Genomic DNA, 19,616 nt, shown 5'->3' with positions numbered 1-19,616 from the left:
CTGGATTGGGTATGCCCTAAATCCAATAATTAACATCCTAGGAGAGAGCACACAGAGATACACAGAGAGAAAACTGCCATGTAAAGACAGGTTGAAAATGACAAGGATTACCAGTAATCACCAGAAACCAGGTAATGGAAGAGACGATGAAGTATTTTTCCCTAGAAACTTCAAAGGGTGTGTGGTCTAGCCAACAGCTTGATTTTGGACTTCTGACATCTAGATTTGTGAGACAATAAATTTCTGTTGTCTTAAGCTACCCAGTTTGTATTTATTTGTTACTGCAGCCTGAGAAATCTAATACAATAATTATCATTATGTATTGAGGTATAGGTAAGTTATCCTAGACAAAGAATATAGTTAGGGGAAGAGTATAGATAGTGCAAGGGTTACAAATTGGCTATCACTGACAAAGGGTTCTCACAGACTAATTTTGGGCAATTCAGGTAGTCTTGTTATACCCACCTTGTGCTTTAAAAAGCAGTAGGACCCAGAAAATGTGATACTTGGTTACCATACAAATGGCTTCATACCTATTACAGTCTACCTACCACTTTATACATGTGTTTAACCACTGCAGGTATTTGAGTTTGTGAGCCTTTGTTCAAAGAAAGTATTAAAACTATGTGGGAGTGGCAGGACGAAACCACAGGAACACTTCATAGCCAGATAGAAAGTAATGAGTCAGCAAGGGAGTATAAAAAGAATTAAGGCCACAAATAACAGAGAATGATATTACGGAAGCCAAATGAAGAGATTCTTTAAGGAGTGGGTATCAAAAGTTTTCGGAAATCTACAGTGAGTATTTTTTAACCCATTGGGTTTGTTATCATAGATTAGAGTGTTGAGGGAAACAAGGGCTGCTGTTGACAAAGTTAATGTGGGTGTTTTAGAAAGATAATATTGCTCTTAGTATGAAGGACGGGCAAGAAGACCAAAATAGCACAACAAAATTTAATGAGTAGGTATCACATTACCAAACTAGTAGCTCATGAAGACTGAATATGACAAAGAAGTATCATTAACAAGATGTATGGATAAGAGTTTAGAATAATGTGAAAGGGTTCTAAAGTTTAAGCTTGTTTAATTAGGTGGATAATGATATTAACACAGGAAGGAATAACTAGTACAGTCTTTAAAATGAAGAGATTATTATTTCTAAAGCTTGCAAGAAATACTAAGAAATAGGATAGAAAACAAGAGACTTCATCTATTCCAAAATTAGGGAAGTGAGGCTAGAGGAAAGCAGCTTGATTCACTGGTAAAGGATGATTAATGCTCAATTTGATTAGATTTGAATATGAGTATATGAACACCAAGAGAAGACTGATACATCAAAGTAGTTTATGAAAGAGCTTCAGTCTTCACTGCAGTCAGAATGAAACTAATGAAACAGATTCTGAAGATAATATTGAAGATCTACATAAAAGGCTTTGAGGTTGAGGATTTACTGCCTCTTTATCAGTTGTTTACACTTAACTCCATTAGGAAAAGAGCAAAGGTCTGAGGCCACCGTGATCTCAACCACAGAGGAAACTATTAATGCAGATTCAGAAAACTTCAAGATGGTTATGTAACCTCATGGTGTCCAGAGGAGTGATGCCTTTTAATATAGCCTTGAGCCAAGGCTGGCATTTCCTGTAAACTGCACTAGTATCTTAAAAGTTCCTAGGTGTTCTGGTTAGAAATTCAGGGAGCCAGGTGCATCAAGTTAAGACTGCCCTTCTGTCCTTCATGCATTATTAAATATGTAAGAGGAACCTCTCTTACACATGGGTTGAGTACCCTCTGTCAGCCTTTGCTGTGGTGATAGTCACTTTATGAGCTCTAAGAAAGACTATAACCCTCCTTCAGCCTAATAATCTTTATCACCACAAGTCAGGAAACATACTTGAAGTAAGACCATCTTTTATTATGCTCCACTTCTCCAATGACAGCCTCATGAGCTCCATGTCTGATGACTCCCTTGCTGGCTTCTGTCAGTATCATCTGGAGACAACAGGGAATCCAGGAATCCTGTGTTTCTCTGCCTATATCTTCCCTTTGTCACCAGAAATCAATTGGGAAGCCCAGAACTCTGTTCCCCTGGAAAAATTTTCACCTCACCTTCCCTCCACCACAACACTTACAGCTTCACCACTTTGTCTTTAGAACCTTAGGGCTAATCTCATCATGCCTTTTATCCCTATTCATATCAGCTAGACCCCGAGGACTCGCAGCTCATTTCTTCCTTCCAGGACCCTAATCAAAGGTATCTCCATAAGCCCCTGGTTTTGACTAAATGTCCCATTTTCTGGAATTCACAGTCAGTCATTATAAATATTGTCTATATATTTTGCCTCTTCTCTGAAAGTTTCTTTATTTTCTCACCTAATCAAAACCTAACTCTTGTAATGAAGCACACTACTCATACTCTTCAAGAGTGGATGTTTTTCCCACATTCCTTGTATGGGATAAATCTCCTTACTTCTCATTGGTAACTGTAGACGGTATGTGTTATCTAATGCTGTGAAAGAAATCACCCCAAAATTCAATGGCTTATAGTCACAATAATTATTTATTATCTCTCATAGTTTCTGTGGGTCAATAATTTGGAATTATACTTGGCTGTGGGTTTCTTGTATTAGTTTTTTTTCTTCTAATAATATACCCTTTCCAGTATAGTATATTTTTTAGATATACTGTACCCCTTTCAATCTAATATTCAGTAGTATTTTTTCCAGTCCAAGTTTTCTTTAGATTATCACTGAGGGAAAACCTCTCTGCCTATTTTCAAAAAGTAGACAAGCCTTTTTCCTGGCAGCCTAAGGTAAATCACAGAGCAGTGATGGCCTACTAATCATACCTCTCATTACACATCAATTGTTTTTTGGATTTTTTTCATATTCTGCACTGTGTTGACTTTCATCTCTTTTTCTTCAAGTGCTACAACTTTGTTTGTTTGTAGGTATTTGGTTAGGATATTAGAAGAAGTTAAAAAAATTGCAACCTATCCATCTAACAAAGGGCTAATATCCATAATCTACAAAGAACTTAAACAAATTTACAAGAAAAAAACAACCCCATCAAAAAGTGGGCAAAGGATATGAACAGATACTTTTCAAAAGAAGACATTTATGCAGCCAACAAACTTAGGAAAAAAGACCCATTATCACTTGTCATTAGAGAAATGCAAATGAAAACCACATTTAGATACCATCTCACACCAGTTAGAATGGCGATCGTTAAAAATCTGGAGATAGCAGATGCTGGAGAGGATGTGGAGAAATAGGAACGCTTTTACACTGTTGGTGAGAGTGTAAAATAGTTCAACCATTGTGGAAGACAGTGTGGCGATTCCTTAAGGATCTAGAAATAGAAATACCATTTGACCCAGCAATCCCATTACTGGGTATATACCCAAAGGATTATAAAGCATTCTGTTTTAAAGACATATGCACACATATGTTCATTGTGGCACTGTTTACCATAGCAAAGACCAACCCAAATGCCCATCAATGATAGACTGGATAAAGGAAATGTGGCACATACACCCCATGGGATACTATGCAGCCATACAACAGGATGAGTTCATGTCCTTTGCAGGGGCATGGATGAAGCTGGAAACCATCATTCTCAGCAAACTGACACAAGAGCAGAAAACCAAATACTGCTTGTTCTCACACATAAGTGAGTGTTGAACAATGAAAACACATGGACACAGGGAGGAGGACATCACATACTGGGGCCTGTTGGGGGGTTGGGGGAGCTAGGGGGTAGAGGGATTGGGGAGGGATAACATTCCGAGAATACCTAACGTAGATGACACAGGGCGGGGGGATGCAGCAAACCACCATGGCATGTGTATACCTGTGTAACAATTCTGCATGATCTGCACATGTACCCCAGAACTTGGAAGTATAATTAAAAAAAAGAAAAAGAAAAAAAAAAAGTTAAAGCATACCTAAAAAGAAACTGCTAGTCACTTATCATTTTAAGTTGTGAGATATTCTCTATTTTGTTTTTGGAGAATATATCCTACTGGAAGCTGAATTTTTAAATTTTGTTTCACATTTCATTAAATCTTTTTTTCATGGCATGCTTCTTTATTAGATTTAAATCTCTGCTCAAATAGCACATCCTCAGAAAAAGACTTCTATATTAATTAGAACAGAGGTATGTAAGTACTGTGCCATGAATGTTTTATGGTCATTCCTGAGATACTGTTTACTTTGTTCCCTGGGTTTTGCCTGTGACCAGTCATCCTCATCTGTTTATTCTAATGTGACATACAAATTTTGCTATACTCCAAGAGTGCTGAGCTATAAAACGTTTGGCAAACATTAGGTTAAGATGAAGATTTAAATGTAAAAGAGATTTAGAACCAAAGTAACAGTGACTTATACAAGGCACAGGAACATGTATATTTCAATCCAGAGGCCAACAAGTAGAGCTGCTCTAGAAGCCCTGAACCAAAAACTCTTATAGGAATCTAAGATTCTTCTATTTCTTTGCACTACTTTCTACTGCTCTTGTTTGCATGGTCTTAGTTCACTTGGTACCATGAACACATTCCAGATAGAAAAGAAATGAAATAAGCAGGTAGGGGTGGAAAGTGTGGGTGAAAGAGCATACCCCCCATCCCTTTTAAGTATATGATTTAGAATTTGCATATAGGATTTCTGCCCACATTCAATTGGCTACAGCTTAGTCTTGTAGCTATCCTAGTAGTTGCATGGAAATCAGAATTGCAGCCTCTAATCTCAACATTTGAGTGCTCTGTTACTACAAGGAACAAGGAGAGAATGGATGGGGAAAGAGGGAACTAGCGTTTTTATTGCTTAGTAATAAAACAGTTTGAATAAAATAGCATAGTCCCATCTCTCTATACCTTCACTTTTTACAGTAAGATCTTTTTTTCTATTTGTCAGAAAAAATAATATAATACTTATTGTAACCCTTTCATTTAACAATAATCATGTCTCATTTAAATCATAAAACCTTCAATAAAACCCAAACCACTGTTCGAAGTCATCTTGGAAATAGAAGTAGCCCAGAATCCCTAGAACTTGGCTAGGCTGCAAGGGCTCTATGAGTCCTATGCAACTGTAAGTGAAATTGTTTGTTAATGCACATTTATATAGCTTCATGGTTAAGAGTATGAGTTCTGGAGTCAGACTGCCTGAGTTTAAATTCCAGCACTGCCTTGTGCTAGATTTGTAAGTAAGGCAATTTACTAACCTGTCCGTTCTCAGTTTCCCTGTCTGGAACATGAGAATAATACTATACCTGCTTCACAGAATTGTTCTAGGAACTGAAGCTAGTTAATACATTTAAAGGATTTACAATAGTGTCTCAACATTAAGTGCTGTGTATATACTAGCATTTTCATTGATAAAAAATATTTGTACATATTTATGGGGTACATGTGATATTTTGATAAATGCATAGAATGTATAGTGATCAAGACAAGAGTATTCAGAATATCCATCACCTCAAGCCTTCATTATTTTTGTGTACTGGGAACATTTTAAATCTTTTCTAGCTATTCTTAAATATACAATATATTGTCGTTAACTATAGCCATCTATTGTGCTATTGAATATTAAAACTTATTCCTTCAATTCTATTGTATGTTTGTACCAGCTAATCTACCTTTCTTCATCCACTTCTCCCCGAAACACACATACTCCTCCCAGACTCTGGTAACTATCATTCTACTCCCTATCTCCATGAGGTAACATTTTTAGCTGTCATATATGAGTGAAAATGTGTGATATTTGCCTTTCTGTGCCTTGCTTATTTCACTTAATACAATGACTTCCATTTCTATCCATATTGCTATAAATGCAGGATTTTTTTTGGACCAATAGTATTCTATTGTGTTTATAATACCTTATTTTCTTTATATCTATTCATCTTTTGATGGATACTTAGGATGATTTCATCTTTGCTATTGTGAATAGCAATAAACATGTGATTTCCCTTTGAGATACTGATTATTTTCCTTTGGATAAATATTCAGTAATGGGATTTCTGGATTGTATGTTTGGTAGTTCTGTTTTTGTTTTTTGAGAAACCTCCGTATTGTTTTTTATATGGCTATCTGATTTGCATTTCCCTGATGATTAGTGATATTCAGCATTTTTTCATATAGCTGTTGACCATTTGTATGCCATCTTTTCAGAAATGTCTATTCAGATCCTTTGGCTATATTTTAATTACATTATTGAATTGTTTTACTGTTGAGTTGTTTATTTGTATTATTATTTCTATTCCTGGCGGGGATGGTCCATATCTTCATCTGATTTTCAGTAGCGTCTATGACAAATTTTAAATACCTGAAAGAAACCTCTCTCACAGGCTGTGATTGTAAAATTTAAACTTGTTCTGTTTTAATCAAAATTTATCTGAGCAGACGTTTATTATCTGGTACAGACATTTATTTAGTTGAATCTATCCCAATTGCATTTTCTTATAAAGCACTTTTTTGTTTTTATTTTATTTTACCTTTTATAATATAATAGAAATTTATGTTTATCTCAACTTTCTTTTACTTGTAACTTTTAAAAAAAAATAAAATAAAAATTTACAGGCTTTAATTTAAAATTGAAATTGCTTTCTTTTCTTTTTCAAAAACCCTATGGAACTAATAGTTCTACATCAGGAATTTGAACATCACCACATTGCATGTGTAACTGTGTAAGTTAGGCAGTAGATATGTGATTAAGTAATGAACATTGAATTTTGTTATTATTGTAAAATATAGGTGCAATTGAGCCAAACTGGGTCATAGTTGAAAATATTACAGTCTCTAAATATAATGAAAAAATAGCCTGTACAGCTGTTCTTTTTCCAAATGGAAACATAGTGGCTAAAAAAATTCTGATGCTTCAACATTGTTAGGAATGAATTTATAGTGTTCTATAATAAATTGCCAAATGTCAATGTAAGTCACTTTTTAAAAAAAAAAGTCAGGTTGGCAATAAATTTTCAGTATCTTATTGCTTGTCTCCTATAGTTAACTAAATATCAAGAGTATTTGCATTTTAAATTGCTAAATCTTAGACAAATTGTTTTGGCAAATTGGTTGGTACCAGACTTGGAACTTAAACACAAAGCAGCTGTGTTGAGCAAATACCATTTTCATAACATTAGTATGCTTTCAATTAACAAACTGGAATGAACTGTTAAACATCACCATTTCCATGTTTAACTACTGTTTAACTTTCTCAGTGACTGATTTGCTTTCTCAGTAGATTATTTATCTTAACTGAAAATGGAAGAATTTTATTTAAATAATTCATATTTTTCCTGCATCTGCAGAATGTACTCAGAAAAAGTGGGGATTTCCAATGTGCCGCTATTTAAAGGAAGAGAGATGGTGCTGTGGTCGTAATGCCAGAATGTCAGCATGTTTGGTATGGTTATATTTTTTCCTGGAATAACAGCTTTGTCCAGATGTTGCAGAATTTATTATTTTGGGCTAGTATCATATATTCAATGCCAAATTTTGCAGAACAGCATCATTAATGCTTTTGTGCATTGGAAATTATAAGAAAAAAATGGCTTGCCCTTTAAACAATAGCCACTCCACATGCAGCATCATAACAAAAGTTATATATAATTATTCCAATTATTATATAAAAATAATGTAAAGTGTTCAGTACTTTATCCAAAGCTCTGTGGTTTGTGTTACTTTATAGCAGATCATTTTGTTTCCTAAATCTTTATAGAATGGGAAAAATATTAAGCTAACTGGGAGATGAAGTAACTATCTAATTAAATGAAACATTTATTATGCTGCATTTGACTAGTGCCCTCAGATCTAGAACACTCTAGCCCATAATGTTCTCTGTTCATGGCACTATGTCACTTTACGAAGAAATGATTTGAATAGTGTAAGTGATTTTTGTGTTTTCAGAAATTTAAAATGCTGTAGCTATGTAGGATTAATAAATTTAGAGATTTAAAGTACAATTTAAGGACTATAGTTAATATTGTATTATATAACGGAAATCTACGAGTAGATTTTAGGTGTTCTTATTGCACATACACACAGAAGGTAATTATGTAAGATGGTGGATATGTTACTAATAACATATCTATATAGATACAGTTGCTGCTCAGCTTATGATGGGGTTATATCCTAGTAAACCCTTCATACATTGAAACTATCTTGACACAAAAATGCACTTAATACACATAACTTGCCAAATATCATAGCTTAACTTAGACTACTTTAAACATGGTCAGAACACTTACATTAACCTACAGTTGGGCAAAATCATCTAACACAAAGCCCGTTTTATAATAAAGTATTGAATATCTCATGCAATTTATTGAAAACTGTATGAAAAGTGAAAAATAAAATGGTTGTATGAGTAGTCAAAGTATAGTATCTACTGAATGCATATCACTTTTGCACCATCACAAAGTTGAAAGTTGGGAACTGTCCATCTATCTATCTAGACATATATTTATATATAAACATATATATATAAACATATATTTATATATATAAACATGTTTTTATACATATATTTAAAAATCACATTGTACACTTTAAATTTATACAATAAAAATTTAAGAAAATAAAAAACACAGTTGATTAAATAATATGTTTACAGTCCAACTGCAAAGTAAACTAATTCTTTTAGAGCCCATTATTTCTATGCTTTTGTTACATAGCAATGTAAGAAATAGTGTGCCAGTGTTCTAAGTTATATTTACTAGAATTATCTTAGAAATGTATTTATGCTAACATAATAGTTTTCTTTTGTATCCCCATTTAAACTACTTTTCTGGAAATTTGTCTTGTTCTCTCACTCTCTAATAAATGGTACTTGTTCAAGGTCTTGTTAGAATGACAGGTTCTTCTTGTGATAACTTGAGCATCAAAATGCTATAGCTAGTGTTATACCTTTGATGTAATAAATTGAAATGGTCTTTTTAAAGCGAATCTAGCTAGCCTCAGAGAAAAGACCTCAAGATATTGGCATCAGGGACTTTACAGTGTAACAAGTGAGACCCACAACTAATAGTCTTCACTCCTAAGCAAAATACTTCGAATCAGATTTATGTCATCCACATTTTAATTACTAACAGAAAGCCAAGAGTCAATAGATATCTAAGGGAAGTCCAACAAAAAAATAAAGATGGGATTTTAAGGAAGGGGAAAAAAAAGCAGCTGGGAAGAAATGTAGATGATCTAAAAGGAAAGAACTATGTAATATCCCTTAGAAAATCAAAATAATATATTGTATCCATAAAAAAATATTGATTTCTATTAAGCATTCAAAGAACCAAAAAGACGACTTTGGAAAATAAATTCTGTAAATATAAAATTAGCAGACCATGTTGGTCTGAACTTGTCCTGACCAATGTCAGCTGCTCGTGGAATGCCCTACTCCTTAGCTCCATCTCAACCCATGTCCGCCTTGACTTATTTTTTTGATTCCAAAGTAATGCTGGAAAGTGTAAGAACAAATTTTTTAATATATCTTATTTTATTACTTTTTGCTTCATAACTGACATTTTTGACAAATATTCAAAGCTTAAACAGTACTCAGAGAAATTGTTTTGGCAATTTCTTAGTGATATCTTTTTTTTTTTTTAAAAAAAGATACTTTTCTGGGGAATGCTTTCAAATAAACAGTTATGGATACTAACCAGACACAAAATATTAATTAAATTTGAGCAATCTCATTAGCATACCTTAAGCCTGATAAAACTTCTAAATGATTCCAGACTAGTATGAAATGAATACTTAGTATGTTTTCTTCATCCTCTTTGTCAGTGTTCAAGAACAGTATTAATGTATGCAAAACACTTTTTACCACCTACCTGATTATCTCTTATTATGTAATAAAAATTTCTTATTTCTATTTCTAAATTAAGCTCATCGGTAACACATACCAAAAGCAGTCCTGGGGTATATATTTTTATTGACACCAAATCACCTTTTTAAAGGCTTTTTTTTTTAAATTCAGTTCAGCTTTTAGGAAAATTTATAACAAAAGTTTAATCTGAAATTGGCACAAGAAATACCATAAATGAAAACTCCTTATTATCTTCAGTGAGAAATCTGTTCTGAACCTGTTGCTGTTTAACATAATTTGAAAATTATGTAGTAGCTGTCTACTGTATTCGTAACATTCTACCTGGCTCTAGATGTTCAGTGAAAGTATTCTTCAAGTAAATGGGAAAATTACATTTTTTTTTTCAAACCATTTCTGTGAAGCCAGTTTTCATGCAGTGAACTCTTTTTCCCACTAACCCTACATGGTGTGAGGACATGAGAATGAAGCAGGATTCAAAGAACAAGTTTTTAGTTGTTCGGTTTTTTGCTAACTAGTTATGCAACTTGAGGAAAGTTACTTGTCAGTGATCTTGTGTATCTGCAAAAATTGCTCTTATAAAAAGATAATCTGTAAATTATCTTTTCATTTCAAAAGTGTATGATTTAGCTATGAATAAACAGTTTCATTTATAAAAATCTAAAGACCTGAAGCAAATATGGGTATTTTAAATTTGAGTAGCAAGTATATGCACATCTCTTATACATGTATTACTTTTCTGTGTTTGAAATATTTTCTAATTTAAATTTTTTAGATTAAATTTTAAATTTTAAAAATCAAATTTAGTTTAAAAATTATATATATGTAGAATTATGTCTAAAAACTCAAAGTTTCAGAAGACTGTTCCTTATTTAAATTATGAAAAATCTTTCATACGTTTTGAATTATGAGTACTTATTAGAAATGTTAGGAAATATTTTGTAAAAACTGTTTTGGATTTTAAATAAATACAAATGTAAAAACTAGTGTATATATATAAAATTGTAACAATACATCTTACTTTCTCTTCTACCTGGCACTTGATCATATGTGAATTTGATTTGAATTGTAGATCACACAGACCAAAAATACATACAGTTTTCTAAAGTAGGTTTTTGATTGCAGTCTAGGTTACTTTGTTTACTAAAAGATGATATCATATGTTTATTAAAATTATGAGAAAATATGTTAAAATATATAAATATATCTATGTCTGTATATATGCATAATAATAGTTTTGGATTTATTTGGTTGTTTCAGCTGCACTAAAAATGAGCCAACAATGTGTCATTTCCTTGCTTTCCTGTTTTCTAATTTCTTCTGAAATTCAAGGACTGTGTATAATTAGAATTGACATTCAAGGATATGTGTTTGTGTATATGACACACATCCATTATAAATTAGCTCTAAATTACACAAGCATACTAGTTAACATTCTTTAATGATATTAACACTGTTAAGTGCATAAACTTACATGTTATCACATAATTTATCTTTCTAAATGTCAGTTTTACAAACTCTTATACAGTGTGTTTATAAATATTAAAAGATAAGACTCAATATATCAGCAGTCTGTTTTGTTTTTTTCCCTTTAAGGCATTGGAGCGGGTTGCAGTTGGCCAGGGGGTAAGTAAGAGTGTTTAACTGATGAACACTATAATTTTTCTCTCAAGTACTCTTCATACTTGACCTGCTGATGAACTTAAAACCTGATGGAATTTAATAAATATCTTGTCCCAGATGCATATTCAAATTTGTGTATTTTCTGTAAGTTGACTTTAAAAACAAAATGAACTTTTCAGAACTTTTGAGCTTTTAGGAAAATTTCTGCATGATTCTGTTATACTAACTTCTCATTTCTTCATATTATACTAAACCATAAATATTTTTAAAGAATGCTGTTGTTGACAATTAGGCTTTTATCTGCTTAGTTCATGCAAAGATAATCTATATTATTCAGTACATTATTTTAACTACAGTCCAGTACACATACTTCAGTTGATTTTTGATAACTTTTTTCTTTACTGACTTGACTGGCCATTAGCTGCTGAGCCAAATGGGTTTGCACTTAGAAACAAAAGTTAAATATAATCCTCAAAATATCCATGTAATTGTCTTATCGTTTACTTTGTGTTCAGGAAACATTAAGAATTTTTTAACAATTTTTTAACCCTTTCATAAAATTTTTAAATTTAACCTAAAGTTTAGAAATCTTTCTTTTGCTTTTGTTCAAAAAGCATTAATATGTCCATTTGAATTGTGTAAAGTATAATTTTAAAAATTATTTTAATAACAAGTATTTACTGAGGGATTACTCTGGACCAGGAACTTTGATAACCATTTTGTATGTAGTTTTCTTTTTAATATAGTCACTTTGCCTATCTTAAAATTGATAAAATCTGGTTCTTTTGAAGGCATTAGCACTAGAGCATATCATTTGAGTTTGGGAACTTTGTGTGGAACTTTAGTTACAAACTGCTGGTTTGCATCATGTCTTTATTACCTAATAGTTAATGACCTTGGACACATGTCATAATTTCTCTGTAGCTTAATTTCTTTATCTGTAAAATAGGAAAAAAATAGGAGTAATAATAATACCTTTCTATAGGGTTGTGAAGATTAAATGAATAAAAATGTAAAATGCTTAAAACAATATCTAGCATATAGTAAATGCTTAATAAATGTCAACTGTTGTTGCTGTTATAGATCATTAATAATTATGATCATGAAAATAATAGCTAAATTTGACACAGAGATTAAAAATACTGTTTAAAGTACTGTTTAGAAGATTTTCTCATCAACTGAGGTAGTAAATGCATAACACCATATAGTATGTACTCTTATTATCCCATTATACACATGAGAGACTGTAAGGTAACAAAGACTGAGACTTGAATCTGAGTCTGGAGTTCAAGCTCTTAACTACTATACTACCTCTTAACTTAATGGTTTTCTAGAGGTCTAGGAAAAAAAGAAAGAACTTTTATCATCATACTCCAATACATTAGTGTGGTGTTTTTTAATTTTACAAGTGTTTGCTCTCATCAGTTGGGTATTATCCTAAACCTACATGAGAATTATATGTAGCAAAAGTTTAATAGTGTGTTCTAGTTCCCTTAGTTAATTGCAGAGCCCTGACTTCCAACTTAGTGCCCTTTTCACTAGACCTGCAAAATGCATGTCTGATACACATGCTTTAAGGGTGTACAGTTTGTGTTCTCCCTCATTTTAAGAATGCATTAAAGTATAAGTTAATGTATCACTTAAGTGAAATAAACTCTGAGCCATATCCAGTTTATTCTTGAAATAGTCAGGCACAGACTGTTCAGGAGATACTGATTCCCTTCCCGCTTACCCATCTGTATTTACCGGGATAGATGGTCCTAGTTATTCCGGGAATGCGCATTTGAAGGCATTTTATAACCTCTTTCCTTTTTCTTAGGAAACAGCTGTAAAGCTCTTATTTACTCAGAGTAACTTGGGAATGGTGACTTACTCTGTTCTGCTGTATTTTTTTGTGTACATTCCATTTTTTTATGTTCTCTTGTTTAAAATGCACTTTTTGTTCCTTTTGGTTGTATTTTACAATCATTTTAATAATAATGTAACTATTTATTTCTAAATCTTGATACCATTTATTGTAATTTGTTCAAAGGCATGAGAAAGAAGAGTTTTTAACTATTTTTAGGTGTTTCATATAAAATCAAACATCTATTATAGCTAGTCAAACAAAAAGTTAAGTACGTTGTAAGCCATTTATAGTACTAATATTTCAATTCATGCAAGAGTAGATTTTCCAAAGTGGCTTTGAATTTCCATAAAATGTTATAAGAATAGGTGTTAATATATGAAAATGTATTTCAGCATTTTTATAAGATAAATGAAAGAATTTTTAAGGAAATGGGGGACAGATGATAAGGTAGAGATTTTGGTGCTATAGAAAAGAGTTACTCAAGATGACAAAATCTCAAATGGAAAATATATCCAGAGATTAAGAAATTCTAAATGAAATGTCTTGGTCTAATTTGTAGAGAAACTTTGAAATCAGTAGTTTTTGTCTCAAGTGAAGGCGTTTGTGACAACTTTGGAAAGAGATTTGATTGATTGATTGATTGAGACAGAGTCTCGCTCTGTTGTCCAGGCTGGAGTGTGGTGGCAGAATCGTGGCTCACTGCAACCTCCACCTCCTGGGTTCAAGTGATTCTCCCTGCCTCGGCCTCCTGAATAGCTGGGATTACAGGCGCCCACCACCACACCCAGCTAATTTTTGTGTTTTTAGTAAAGACAGGGTTTCTCCATGTTAGCAAGCTGGTCTCGAACTCCTGACCTCAGGTAATCCACCCACCTTGGCCTCCCAAAGTGCTGGGATTACAGGGACCACACCTGGCCAGAAAGAGATTTTATATAAGAATCGTACCTTTCAAAAGTTACAGATTTTAGTGTGGGCTATCAAGCATATGTATGAGTCTACCTTCAGTGAATTATTTTAGCACTTATTTGGGGACTGCAATATTTTTTACACCACCCCACTATTCCCACTTTCCAGCCATAGAATCTGTATTCTTTCACAATACTCTATGAGTCTACAAGTCTGATGTTCTCTAGTGACTTCAGAGGGCAATGCCATCAGGGGAAGATATAAGAAAAATGATTGACCCTCAGCTCCCAAGCTGTAGTCTCAGCAGCACAGTTTGGGAAGTTAATGTTAAATGAGGGAGAGGGGCAGTAGAATAACTTTTCTGCCTGAGCATGAAAAATTTATTTTGCTATGAACTCCATCTGAATTCAAACATATTTATTCTAGTTGAAAACATGTGAAAGTAACAGTTTTACTCCAAAGAATAATAAATGTTACAAAAGAATAACTCCGTGGATATACACATTCCACTGAACTATATCTTTAAAACTTTACCAGTCATTGGACAGTTTTGAGTTTTACCTTGTTTGACTTCTTAAAAGCATTCAGTACTGTTGACCTACTTCTATTTCTACTCATTTAAAAAAAAAAAAAGCAAAACTGCATGCAAGCTGGGTTGTTGCTGCTGACATTATTTTGTGTTTGATGTTCCGTACTGTCAATATCAAGATCTGTGGGGATGTGGATGGGGTTTCGGTGACTTTTGTAGTTTCTTACTTTGAGCACTTCTATTGCTGCAGTGAAGTGCTCTTTATAAATAGCAATATTTTACCTTCTGCTCGTTTGAAACAATCATACTTCATTGGAACGCTTCTCTTCAGCTATTCCTTCTTTCCATTCAAAAACCTTTGAACCTTTATAGGACAGCTCTCATGTCTCTGCAAGAAGTGAAGCATTGCCAAGAGTGCAATCTTTTATCCTGTGTTCTTTCCCAGGCTCTACTTTTCAACTTTGTGATAGCCAATGCTGTCTTTCAGACCTCAGACATATCTTTATATTTCTTTACTTAGGGTAGGATCTTTCTTTCTTGGTGTGACTCCTAGCTGCTATTATCTGTATTCCACCTCCATTAAGACAGATCTACATTCTCTTCTTTTTCATGCATATCCTTCCTGATTCTTAAATGCTCCAGAGCTGACTTGGCTAGTCTTCAAAGTATTTTTTCATTTCTAACTGATAAGGGATCCATTTGGACATTAACTTATTGTTCATTGATTATAACTTTTCTTTCTTATTCACTGCTGTTTCTTTTATGGTTCCTTCTGTCTTTTTTTCTTTTTTTTAGAATTAACTTTCACAAAGAATTAGCCTAAGGTAACACTTTCACTTGAAATAGAAAAATTATAAAGTCATCCTCTGTGTTTAGCAACAAAGTCAGGTTTCTGACATTCACTGATGGTTTTAACATTCTGGCATTTATTTTATTTCTGTTTTTTATTTGTTTCTTGATCTTATATATGTCTACGTTTTTTTCAGCTGCCTACTGAATCACTCTTCTATCGTGCCGTTCTTCAGGATATTATTAAAGATTGTTACGGCATCACCAAATGGTATGAGGATTTTATTTTAATAAGAATAACTATGTTATATTGTACGTAAACTGACTTTTAGTCTTCGGGTGAATTTATCCAGAGTCACTGTTATTAGTAGAAGAAACTTTGAGCATAATGTCAGTAACAAGTACACAACAATTGTATCTTAGGTTAATTATCATTAAAGGGGGGACTCTAATGATTCCTTCTTGTTCTGAAAGCTTTGTTGTAATGATAATGTAATCTACGCGAAATATGCTTTAGAATTTTTGAAGTGTTAAAATGTTATTATTAAGTAGTTCAGTGATGGTATTATATGAGCAAGAATTATATTTAGAATGTTTCACATCCGGTAAAGCATAAGCACTTAACTCTAATTAGAACAGATACTGATCATAAACAACTATGATAGCCCTTCAGGTCTCTGCTAGTAGAATACTGTCACTGCATATGTTTTGTTTTGTTCCTGTTGCCCCCCAAATAATGCACTATATATACAGAGAAGTAAGAGGTAGGAGAATTTTTCATAATATTGGTTCAACAACTGTTGTATTCAAGCATACATTTGTAATTCTGGCAGGTTTTATGAATGTTCTCTTGCTAATTACAACTGTAGGATTCTAATTGTTATTTGATATTATAGGATTATTCTACAAATTAAAATAAGGCAATTTTCAGGTTCTCAAAAATCAATCTAAAATTTATTAAAAGATATAAAGGGGATTTTTAGGTTAGCTATTATTTCTCTGTAAGAAAAAATATCCTACTTTTTACTGATAGAAGTTACTGCATACAAGTACCTACATAGACTGTTTTCAACTATCATTTCTATGTCGATAACTCCCAAACCTGTATCTCAGTCGCCATTCTCTTTTTTATTCTTCAAAATCTCTAGAACTGAATTTTTCATGTACTCCTTCTCTTATATTTACCCCAAGATGCTAACCTTGTTGAAAAAAGCCATAAAATTGTGCAAATTGATGTCCACTCAAATATTTACTACCCGCCTCCTTTAAAGACCTCAAATCTGTTTGTTTATTATTTTTCTTATAACTTATTAAATTTGTTTCTATCCTTTTCTAAACCTTATTTCTCTCTTAAAAACGCAACACTTTCCAACCCTCCACATTCCTGCCTTCCATTAGTACTCAGAAGATAGCTGGTATTTTTATAAGACTTATTCCTGAGCCTCATTGACCTTTCTGCCACACTTGACCATGTTGGTCATTGTTTTTCCTCTAAAATCTCTTCCTCGTTATCTTCCATTTTTCTGTATTCTCTGGCTTTCATTTTTCTACTCTGAGCACTCATCTGCCTTCTTTACAGTGCAATTATTATTCCATCTCCTAGCTATATCTAGCCATTCTTTCATGTCTTATATGCAGCTCCTGTCTCTTTATATTTCCTCTTTCTTTTACGATCCTTACCACAAATGACTCTTGAGATATGTAGTTAATTCTCACCTTTTTTTAGAAGTCCACATCCGCTTTCTCATTTTCATCTGAATAACATTACTTAAGTACCTCACAAATATATCAGTCAGCTACATCCAGAACCAATGTTCTCTTCCCACCAATTCCATTCTTCTTTCTCCTGATGTTATTTCTGGAAATGATGTGACCATTATCAAACATTAGAAGTCTAGAAATGATATTTGATTCTACTTTTATCATCAAACCACATATTCTAATTAGTTATCAAGATTTGTGTATTTTTTTTTTAAATACAGCAATTACTTATTGTGTGACAGACAACATGTTAGGTTCTGGGGATTCTGGATGCATAGGTAATGGTTTCCACACAGGAGCAATTTATGTTCTAGTCAAGATTGCTTATATGAAAACCAAACAAAATGATTGAAGCCTGCTTTCAATAACAGACTAAATAATTGGGGCTAACTTCACTTCTGAAGAAACTAAAAAATGCTGCAGAGGTATGTGCACATGCATATGAGCGTGCGTGTGTGTTTAAATTTGTTTTTAACGCGTTTGAGAACATCAGAGACCTATTGAAGAAACAGAATTCTAGGACAAAAATCTAAGAGGAAATGGGATTTCGAGAGAAGCAAGCCCAGCTCTTATGGCTGCACTTTCCCCAGAAGCATCTGTCAGTTCTGGAATAGGCACAGTCCACCTGTCAACAGAAAGGGTGAGCACAGCTTTCAAAAGAAAGACAGCTCTAGTGAAACCAAAGTTAGAGTTCATGGTCTGGTGAGGACTCAGGAGCAGTCCAGGTAAACCACTCAGACGTTGAGTTAGGTCCCTAAAGGTTCATACTGTAAGAGTAAGAGTGAACTAGAAATAGAACAGTCCTAAAATGACTAAAGCCCATTTTGAATTATCTCAAGCTGTGATTAAAGTATTTCAGATTATTGCTTCTGCTAGCTGGATACAAGAAATAAATTCCCTCTGGACAAAATAATATAAATCTAAGCCTCAAGTTATCATTAACACTTTATATGTATAGTACCTTACAAAACCAATCCAAAATAATCAGCTATGTGATGAAACAAGACAACATGACCAAAATCCAAGATAAACTACAGTCAACAGAAACGTACCTTTAAGAAAGCCAGAGAAAGGCTTAAAATAACTATACTTGAGAGACTTCAACTCTGGAAATATTGGATAGATGTACTTTTCTCTATTTGTGCTGCTAAGTACAACTAAATCCCTCAACATTATATATGAAGTGAATACAAGACAAAAAGTAGAGAGAGTAGGGCAGACTGGCTAGGGATTTCTGGACTGAAGGAACAACACAGTATGAGTTCCCCAGGTTTTTTTTTTTTTTTTTTTTTTCTTCGTATAGCCCAAGATTGGAGTTCGAAAAGGTGGTAATCCAAAACCACCAAGAGGCAGAGAAAAAAAAGAAATTTCAAATGAAAACTGAAAGACCAGGAAGTAGACAGGCCTAGAAAAAAACTTTTATGCATAATTGCCATACTATAGCAAAATAAAGACAGAAAAATCTGTGGCTCCACTCTCACCTATGCCAACAAACACCACATAAAAAACCTACACTTGCATCCTTGCCAGGCTGTAATGAAGCTTCCTTATAACCCCTTTGTGGAGTGGTATTAGATAAGGCTGAGTAAGAAACTAGGACTTTTATCCAACTGTAATAAGAAATAACCTAGTACCACTACCACAGTGTCATAGAGACCATGTGAGAAGCCTGCACTCGCTACCCACACAGCTGTACTATGACACCCCTTTTTCTCCCCACTAGGGTGGTTTGTATCAAGGAAGGCCTGGTAGAGGATCAGGAATTTCACCATCGCTTAGCAGTAACAAGGTAACCCCTATCATGGTGTCAGTGGGGATCACATGGGAATCTGGAAATCCCAGCAATAACAAAGTCCTTTTGGTATCAATAGAGGCTGATTTATCTTTTCAAAAAAACTTGTACACAAATGTTTATAGCAACTTTATTCCTGGTTGCCCAAACTGAAAACAACCCAGACGTCCTTCAGTGAGTGAGTATTTAAGCAAACTATAATAATCCATACCATGAAATACTAAGCATAAAACAAAGAGTATTGTGGATACACACAACAATCTGAGTGAATCTCCGGAGATTTATACTGAATGAATAAAAGCCAATACCAAAAGGTTATATACTATGCGATTCTATTTATATACATTCTTGAAATGATGAAATTATAGAATGGCAAGATATTAGTGGTTGCTGAGGTAGGAAAAGAGGGTAGGGTAGGCAGGAAGTGGATATGACTGTAAAACAGCAACATGGGGGATTCTTGTGGTGATAGAGGTGTTCTTTATCTTGACTGCATCCAAATCAGTATCCTGAATATTACCATCCTGAGACATTGTAGAAAACTAAATG

The 19,616-nt window shown here is 33.5% G+C and overlaps 1 protein-coding gene across 6 annotated transcripts in view; it reads left to right on the top strand.

Annotated features, from left to right (window-relative positions):
- The window catches only part of METTL25 (methyltransferase like 25), a 123,633-nt gene that overhangs the window by 58,852 nt on the left and 45,165 nt on the right, over nt 1–19,616 (top strand). For 3 of the 6 annotated variants that reach the window (XM_074402476.1, XM_074402477.1, XM_039472269.2), the window contains 3 exons: nt 7,306–7,400; nt 11,415–11,444; nt 15,712–15,785. In XM_074402476.1, coding sequence (XP_074258577.1) covers nt 7,306–7,400; nt 11,415–11,444; nt 15,712–15,785 — 199 coding nt within the window. Of the gene's footprint in view, nt 1–7,305; nt 7,401–11,414; nt 11,445–15,711; nt 15,786–19,616 lie in introns of those variants that run through there. The other 3 variants (XR_012518401.1, XR_012518403.1, XR_012518402.1) reach the window with 2 other exon arrangements.

Source organism: Saimiri boliviensis, chromosome 7 (assembly GCF_048565385.1).
Source record: "Saimiri boliviensis isolate mSaiBol1 chromosome 7, mSaiBol1.pri, whole genome shotgun sequence".
In the NCBI taxonomy this organism is placed as follows: Eukaryota; Metazoa; Chordata; class Mammalia; order Primates; family Cebidae; genus Saimiri; species Saimiri boliviensis.
This window is presented reverse-complemented; position numbering and strand designations above follow the sequence as displayed.